This window comes from Chaetodon trifascialis, chromosome 4, assembly GCF_039877785.1.
Source record: "Chaetodon trifascialis isolate fChaTrf1 chromosome 4, fChaTrf1.hap1, whole genome shotgun sequence".
Lineage (NCBI taxonomy): Eukaryota > Metazoa > Chordata > Actinopteri > Chaetodontiformes > Chaetodontidae > Chaetodon > Chaetodon trifascialis.
In genome coordinates, this window is record NC_092059.1 from 19,644,567 (window position 1) to 19,653,196 (window position 8,630).

The window sequence follows — 8,630 nt, forward strand, 5'->3', positions numbered from 1 at the left end:
ATCATATTTGTCACATAATTAAAACACACACAGGGCACATTTCCCTCTCTGACTGTAACTTGTTATATAAAAGCTAGATGTGAGTTCAGGGAAGACGGCACAACAAGGATTGATCAGATTGCTCAGTTCCCCTCAAATGGCCGCCTCATGTTTCTGTTTGTCTATTAGAGGTAGAACTTGTGTGATATAACACAGTGTGGCTGTGCAGATGGATTGGCAAACCACAGCGCAGACTGGAAATGTTTCTGTGCAAATGTCCATTGCTGCACACCCCTGGGGATGCTCCCCCCTCCCTCCTTGTTCCCAGAACTCTTAACATTTCTTCTTCTGTCTCCACCACTTTGCAGAACAATCAGTCTTCCAGTTACACATTGATGTCCTTGTACATAGATTTGATTGAACATATAGTGGATAAAGTGCTGAGAAACCCGCAGGGAGCCCTCTTGCCTGCTTCCCAGCAATCTCTGATCACTTTACTCAAACCCTCAAATCCATTCATCACTTCCTCACTTTCTTTTTTTTCTTTCTTTTTTTCACTCAAGTATCTGCTTTCTGTTCCCACTTCTGTCTCCACCCCCCCCTTCTCCCCATTCAGCCCATCCACTGCTCCTTCCTCTCGATACTCCTCCTCCTGTTTCCCACCAGTCAGTCATGCCGCGTTCCAGTCTGAGCTGCATGCACTTACTCACATACACCCTTCCTCTTATGGATTTGTGGAGCCGAAAAGCGAACTGCGGAGGTCAGCCAATCAGTTAGCCTGTCTTCCTGTCAGAGTAATATATTTCAGACAGGCGATGCCAAGGCTTTTTAGATTCAGAGGACGCACTCAGTCAACATTGTAACCCTGCTACTCTCCCCGTCAGACTGTCAGAGCGGCACTGTATTTCACTGACGGTCCCTGGTATTTGGAGCATGGTGAGAGTATGTTGGCTCAGACCCATGACAACGCCCAACCATTACTTCCACATAGTGTTTTTCCTTTTGAAAATAACAGGTCTTAGTTTGCTAATTTCTTTAAAGAACAGGACTATAGATATAGATAAATGTAGATGGTGAAGGCAGTTTTTGTTTAGATAGTTCAAAATCACAAGTTTTCCAGTATCGTTAGACCCCACTATGTGGACAAAAAAAACAGTAAAAGGGAGTAACCACAGGAAGAGCAACACACAGTAGGAGGGACCCTAGACAGACATGCAATGGATGCCGTATATAAAGAGAAAGGACAGCATTACAAAAGAAGACTATGACATGAAGAAAAAGAATGACAATATTAGTAAAGTGAAAAGCAAACATGGATATGAAGAATGTGGATCAGAGAAGATGTCGAGCCTCTTCAGGTGCAACCGAGCGCTGGCAGGACCTGGACCTGATGAAGACAGGGCCGATGTGCTATCAATTCAGCTTTGTGTGTGTTATCAATACGGCGTGCTATCAGTACAGCCTTTCATTCATCATGATATTTCAGTCTGTGGAAGGTGTTTGTGTGTAAGAAGGTCAGTGAGTACATGTTTAGGTTCACCTTGTGAAGGGTCCCATCACTCCGAGCGTCACTCATCAGATTCTTTTCCTTCCTCTGTATTTCACACACCTCCACTAATCATCTTAACTGAAACAAATCTGTGCTTAATTGACGTACATTTGCTGAAGCTGACTGTGTTTGCCTCTGCAGAGTGTGTGCATCGAATCCCATGGATCGCTCCAGAGTGTGTGAAGAGCGTGTCTTCCCTGAGCGTCGCGGCTGACAAGTGGGGCTTTGGTACCACCCTGTGGGAGATCTGCTATGATGGCGAGGTTCCCCTCAAAGAGAAGAAACTCACAGAGGTCAGGGCACACGTGAGACCTTCGGATGGCGATGACCGTATATGATCATACCTACATCTGAACTCGTGCCACGCCACTTTTATATCAAATCTGATTGCTCTTTTTTTGTTCTTTTTGTCTTTGTGCTGAGCAGAAGGAGAGGTTTTATGAAACAGAGTGCCAGCTGGCCACCCCAGACTGCAGAGAGCTGGCTGAACTTATGACCCACTGCATGAACTACGACCCCAAGAAGAGACCTTTCTTCAGGGCTATCGTCAGAGACATAGACATGCTGGAAGAAAAGAGTATGTATGAGGGGAATTCATGTACTCCACATATGTATGTTAGGTATTTTCATATAAAGGGGTGGGTCCAATGTGTGAAGCAAAACCTCACTTTGTTTCTGCGCTTCAGTGCTTTATTGCCACTGCGTCAGCCTTTTCTGCCGTTTGGGTGTTTCCCTGAACGTTCGAATTGAGTGCACACGGAAGAACGGGCTAAAAAGCAGCTACAGGTTCAAAAACTCAGGGCTGTTGTTAACAGTTGGAATATAAACTGAAAGCTTTGCATGTTTTGTATCTCACCTGGCAGCCGCAGAGTACAGTGCAGTGCAAAGAGAGACAGAGTTGTTTACTTAGCTCAGATGTTCATGAGGAAGTTCACTAGGTGCATTATCGCTGATCTGCCCCTTGGCTGGGCCCCATGGCAACATAATAGACTCCGTTCTTCCATCTGCTGGCCTGAGTTTGATACTGCAGTCAGCCTTATTAAAGCAAAAGCTTAGTGTCCTCCATTTACCATCCTATATTAAACTCTCAAGACATCTACAAAGTCACCTTAACAAGACTATCGATCCACTATAAGTCACACTTAAAAAAGGCCATTTTTGTGAAACCAGAGCAAGAGAACGGTTATATAACCACAACAAATTCTGGTGAAAACTTTAACACTGTCAACCACAATGGACTTCCTATGACGCAAGTGTGCTCATGTAGAAGAAAAGACATGTTTTCCCCCCAACATGTGTTCATGGTTCTTTTTCCACCTCTCAGACCCATCTATCAAACCCAAGCCGACACCAGAGGTGGACCCAACTGTGTTTGAGAAGAGATTCCTGAAGAAAGTCAGAGATTTGGGAGAGGTAAGCTGTTACTGTTATTAAAATGGCACCAGGAGTATGATCCATAACCTAAAATGAGCTGTATGGCTTTAACAACTCACATTATCTACAGACCAAAGGCAAGCAAATGAACTGAAGTGATTTAGGCAATGATAAGAAACAGCTGGTCCCACACAGGAAGCAGACTAGAACTCATTCTTGATTGTCCAAATAACTTAAATCTGTCACATGTTCCTCATGCAGGGTCACTTCGGTAAGGTGGAGCTGTGTCGCTATGATCCTCGGGGGGATAAAACGGGTGAGCTGGTGGCAGTGAAGTCACTAAAGCCGGAGAACCGCGAGGAGCAGAGCACCAACCTCGCACGTGAGATCGACATCCTGAAGGCACTCTACCATGAAAACATTGTCAAATACAAGGGCATTTGTCAAGAGGAAGGTAAGATGGAAAGAGTGGAGCCTTTCTTTCTTCTTTCTTTCTACACAAAAGGACACAAACATGTTTTTATTCAGTTGCAGACAAAGTGAAAGCCACGTGTTTGTTTTCAGCAGACGTAGAAACACCTGCATAATAAAATATTCCAAGCATGTATACACAGCCACACGCACAAATACACACAACCTCTCTTTGTATAAAAACACAATGTGTACTGATGAGTTTGTGACTTTCTCTGATCACATTCATGTGTAAACCTGTGCAGGTGGTCAGGCCATTAAGCTGATCATGGAGTATGTCCCACTGGGCAGTTTGAAGGAGTATCTACCCAGACACAAGAAGGATACCAGCCTCAGCACCCTGCTCAGCTACTCTATCCAGATATGCAAGGTAAAGCTTTCCAGCCAGTGCAGCCCTTATTCCACAGAAGATGGGACACTGTGTAAAACATAAATAAAAACCAGAATGCGGTCATTTGCAGATGAACTGTATTCACAGGCAGCAGTTTTACAAAGTGTCCCTGAGCCCATGTAGTAATCACCTTTATACAATCATGTGTTCACAAAGTGGTGAACCTCCCTCCATCCTCGCTTGTGAACGACTGAGTCTTTCCAGGATGACCCTTTCATACCCAATCATGATACCATCACCTGCTACCAATGAGCCTGTTTACCTGTGGAATGTTCCAAACAGGTGTTTCTGGAGCATTTCACACCTTCTCAGGCTTTAGTTGCTGCTGTCCCAACGGGTTTGAAATGTGTTGCTGCATCAAATTCAACAACCTTCAAATGGTTGTTGTAGGTTTATGGTGCTGCTGTTAGCTGTTAAAGACTTGTTAGCATAATAAAAGCTTAAAGGACAAAACTCTGTTCTGACATGTTTGGTGAAAGTTCTTTATTGTCATATGCAAAACAGTCACAGTGAGGCACTTGCAATGAAATTGTCACTCACTCATAGTTCATTTACAGTGCTCATAAAATGACTTTAATTCACTCTGAACGCATTGAATAGTGACCCTGTTTGTTTTTTTAGGGAATGGACTATCTTGGATCTCAAAATTACATCCACCGGGACCTGGCAGCCCGAAACGTGCTGGTGGAGAACGAGAGCACAGTGAAGATCGGGGACTTCGGCCTCACCAAGAGCATCAAGGACAACGACGGATATTACACTGTCAAAGACGAAAATGACAGCCCGGTTTTCTGGTGAGTGGAGAGGAGCGACAGAGCTGGAAGTTATTTCTCAAAAAAGTTAAAAAGAAAATCTGAAATCTTTCAGAGAACATCTGCACTGTGTTTTTCTGCCTGCAGGTCATGCTGCACCTGAAGGTGTGGAATACTGTATAAAACCATTAAAGCAACATATTTCAGTAACAACCCACAGTATTTGATATTTACATTGGAGTGCAGTAGAAAAGCCTGAGAGTGCCTCAGCGGAAACACGGTCCGGTGACGCAAACACTTGCCGTGTAACAGTCAAAGTATTCATGCTGTCACGCTTTGTTTTGCAGGTATGCTCCAGAGTGTCTGACTCACTGTAAGTTCTACCTTGCTTCAGACGTTTGGTCCTTCGGGGTCACGATGTATGAACTCATCACCTACTGCGACTCCTCCAAGAGCCCGATGATGGTCAGTGCTGTTCTCCCCTCTTTGTAGAAATACCTCTAATCCTTTATTATTGGAAGCTTGGATAATGATTCCACAGTAAATAACACATACTGTACCAGTCTTGCAGAAATAAGAGCTGAATTTATGTCTCTCTCTCACACACACACACACACACACACACACACACACACACACACACACACACACACACACACACACACACACACACACACACACACACACACACACACACACAGTCATTTGTATGAGGCAGATGGTGTTGGTCTTTGGCCAGAGCAGCAGACGACAGACTCCACCAGGAGCTGTGTCCAACCTGCATTCTGTGCCAGCACTAAAGAGCTGAGTTTATCATGAAGATCTTTGATTTCCATCAGGCTTTTAGCTGCCACTGTAATCCTGACCCACCTGTAACCGTTACTGGAAGGTGATCAGTAATGCAAACCTGCACAGGTCAAGCGGATGTTAAAAGAGCTTGATTTAAGAGAAGCTGGAGAAGAAAAGCTGTTGTAGCTGCACTCATCGCTCTCTTTAGCCCATTTTCACTGGAGTTGTATTTTCATGTTTCACATCTGAATAAAACCAGAGGCTGCATTGAACAGTGTTGCACATGCTTTCTCATGTAACCCGTCCTCGTTCTCGCACACACAGCTCTTCCTTGGTATGATTGGTCGGACTCATGGTCAGATGACTGTCATCCGATTGGTGAAGGTGCTGACAGAAGGGAGGAGATTACCGCGTCCTGACGGATGCCCCGAGCCTGTAAGAAACCGTCTTCTCAGCACAACACAATAAAGACAGATTTGATTTAATATGTTCTGACGAATGGCTCTCAGGTTAGGAGCAACAGTGAAGGGTGAGAAGGCTGCATTGGGAGTTCAATTGCTGTGCGAGCATTATTAGATGCTTAACACCTCAATGAACTGCCTGTAAGCTAACACAAGCTAACCTGCGCCACCTAGAGGGAAGAAAAGTTAAAGCAGCAGGCGTTTGTATTTGCAGATTTAAACATGTTGACGTCTCCAGCGACTGGCAAAGAAAGTAAAAGCTGCTGCATTTGAACACTTCTGGCACCTGCAGGCAAAACATGTTACATCTGAAGTTGATTTCTTTGTCAGGTTTTACATTTTACTCTGCAGTCTAACACAGTTCGTGTTCAACAGGTATACGAGCTGATGCGCAAGTGCTGGGAGCAAACGCCCGAGAGGAGGATCACCTTCAAGCGTCTGATCGAGGGGCTGAGCCTCATGCAGCAACAGCTCCAGCCACAGAATGACCTTTAAACCTCAAAGCGCTGGAGGCTCTGGGAGTGAAGGCGACTCAGCGTGTCGACTTTGGACCAGATGCAGGCAGCAAAACTGACCCAGGATCAGCATTTGCTTTGTGCTGCTTCACAGTGCTGAGAGACAACGGTGAAGGATGAGAACTCCACACAAACCTCCTTGATACTCACATATAAACCTTCCACAGTTTTGTTCTAAAGACTTTTAGTCCTAATCCACTCATTGTAGCCCCACATATTTCTAACATTTTCATTTGATGCTCTCGTATTTCGTATATTATTCTGATATTTCATCGTTTGAGTTGAGTATTTTGGATGAAACCAGTCGATCGTGTCGAATCTTGCAGCCTTCGCCGATGCTTAATGTGACCGTGTATCTTACAGAGGACTTCCAAGTGTATCTAACAGACTTCGCTCTCTGCAAACTCATTGCTCATATGATGTCTTGCCTTATAATTGTGTGGACTTTTTCAAGATATTATGGAGTTTTTGGCCTTTATTGGAGAGAAGAGGCAGACAGGAAATGTGGAGAGAGGGTGGCATGACATGACATGACATGCAGCAAAGGTCCCGGTGCCGGTTTGGTCATATCACCATGTGGCTTCTGAGGGGCTGCAATTGTGTGGACTGCTGGCTGATGTCACTCTCACTCACGGAAGCTTTGAAGATGGAAACGGAGCAGAGAAAGGACCTGTTCAGCGTTCAGCTCTCTAATCTTCTTTCATGCGGTTTCATCCCGTGCAAATCACCCCACACCTTTTACGCTGTGTTAAGTCCAATCTTGAGATTTGTCAGGTCCTCTGATTGTTTGAGTTCAGTTCATCATGTAATGAAACAGATCGTTAATATGCAGCAGATTAGTGGCACTTCTGTCCTCATGGTGCAGCGCTGTAGTTAGTTGTGGATTGAGATTCAGATGAGTACCAGTTAGAGACACTTGAGGGCAGCATCACTTCACTTTTTCCTCCATACTGTTAGTAACTTTACACTTACCTTCAAATCTGTAAAGGCCACAAATACTTGATGACATGTCAATGTACCTTGAATAATATTACAAAAAAACAGAGCCAATTGCCATTGTTTCAGACTGTGTATGGAAGGACTTAAGATGGTAAACAGGGCTTGAAGTGAGAAAGAATAATCCCGTGATTATTCACATGGCATTCTATGTTCAATTGTTCTGAAACGTATAATTTCTCTTTGTGACATAACGTTTAGAATTATGTATGTGCATTTTATTTGTATTGTTTCCTTCCTCCAATATGCTAGAAAATGTATGAATGTACTTTATCTGTGTGTATGTCCAACAGTTTGAGCGGCCTTAAATCCATCAGTAGACATGAGCCGTCAGATTATCATGATTTCAGAAATGGTCAGTTTACTTAATGCAACTGTACTACAGGCTTTACTGTGATTGTTGGCACAAGGGCAAAAAAAAGAAAAAAAGAAAAAGTGTCGACAAAGTTGTGCTTCAGTCCATGTTTTATTTAGGAATGTAAAAGACAATTCCTTCTGCTCAAAATAAGAGAAAAGAAATATATATATATATTTTTCAAAAAATAAGACAAAGTATGATTCATGTAAGGTAAAAGTATCCATAAATACACGATGAAAAAATAAATAAAATCAGTGTTTGTTGTGTTCTTTGTGTCAGTCCAAATGCAATATATTATTAACTACTGAAAACAGTTTGTTCTATATATTACAGTTGTAAGTAGGCATGCGCAAATTGCTCTAGAAATACCTTATTCACAGTAAAACAATAACAATGTCAGTGTGATATAAAATTTTGCAAAATCTACAGTTTAATTCAGTTCAGACAAAAATCCACATACTGAAAAAGCAAAAAAACTGTTTACAAAGCAAGAAGCACAGCAAATCTAGATTTATCTACAGCCTTCAAAATGTGTCAGAAAATCAGAAATACTTGAGTATTGCAAAGCTTTGTAGTCAACACACGCGCACACACACACGCGCGCACACAGTCATTCACTATTGCAAAATCCAGCCTCACCACTGACCTCATGTAATAAGCAGAATACATCCAGGTACAATGGCAACGCACTGAAGCTAAGAGGAGGCTCCGTTTACACAAGAACAGAAACATCTGGATCTGAACCTGAAGTGACTCAGCTGTGTTTGTGTAAACACTACAAGCAGACAGAAATCCACAACTCTACAAGACTACAAAGAAGGTTTTCTGTTCTGATGTAATGAACTCTAAAAATAAAATCGACTGCGTTTTAATATATTTCTCTCAACCAACAGTCCAGCAAAACTAAGCTCAGGCTGCATTTACACACAGAGTTTGTCCTGAACTCGCTAACAGTTTACCAGCGTGACGCCAGACTCAAGAACATCCTTCGCTTG

General features: G+C 43.1%; 1 protein-coding gene across 1 annotated transcript in view; it reads left to right on the top strand.

The window, feature by feature from the left end:
- jak1 (Janus kinase 1) overlaps positions 1 to 7,712 on the top strand; it is a 30,523-nt gene extending 22,811 nt beyond the window's left edge. The window contains exons 17-25 of the mRNA XM_070961778.1: positions 1,670 to 1,821; positions 1,955 to 2,105; positions 2,853 to 2,941; positions 3,164 to 3,356; positions 3,619 to 3,743; positions 4,386 to 4,558; positions 4,864 to 4,981; positions 5,630 to 5,740; positions 6,142 to 7,712. Of these exons, the coding sequence (XP_070817879.1) occupies positions 1,670 to 1,821; positions 1,955 to 2,105; positions 2,853 to 2,941; positions 3,164 to 3,356; positions 3,619 to 3,743; positions 4,386 to 4,558; positions 4,864 to 4,981; positions 5,630 to 5,740; positions 6,142 to 6,261 (1,232 nt within the window). The 3' untranslated portion in view covers positions 6,262 to 7,712. The remainder of the gene's footprint in view (positions 1 to 1,669; positions 1,822 to 1,954; positions 2,106 to 2,852; positions 2,942 to 3,163; positions 3,357 to 3,618; positions 3,744 to 4,385; positions 4,559 to 4,863; positions 4,982 to 5,629; positions 5,741 to 6,141) is intronic.
- The last annotated feature ends 918 nt before the right edge of the window (positions 7,713 to 8,630 follow it).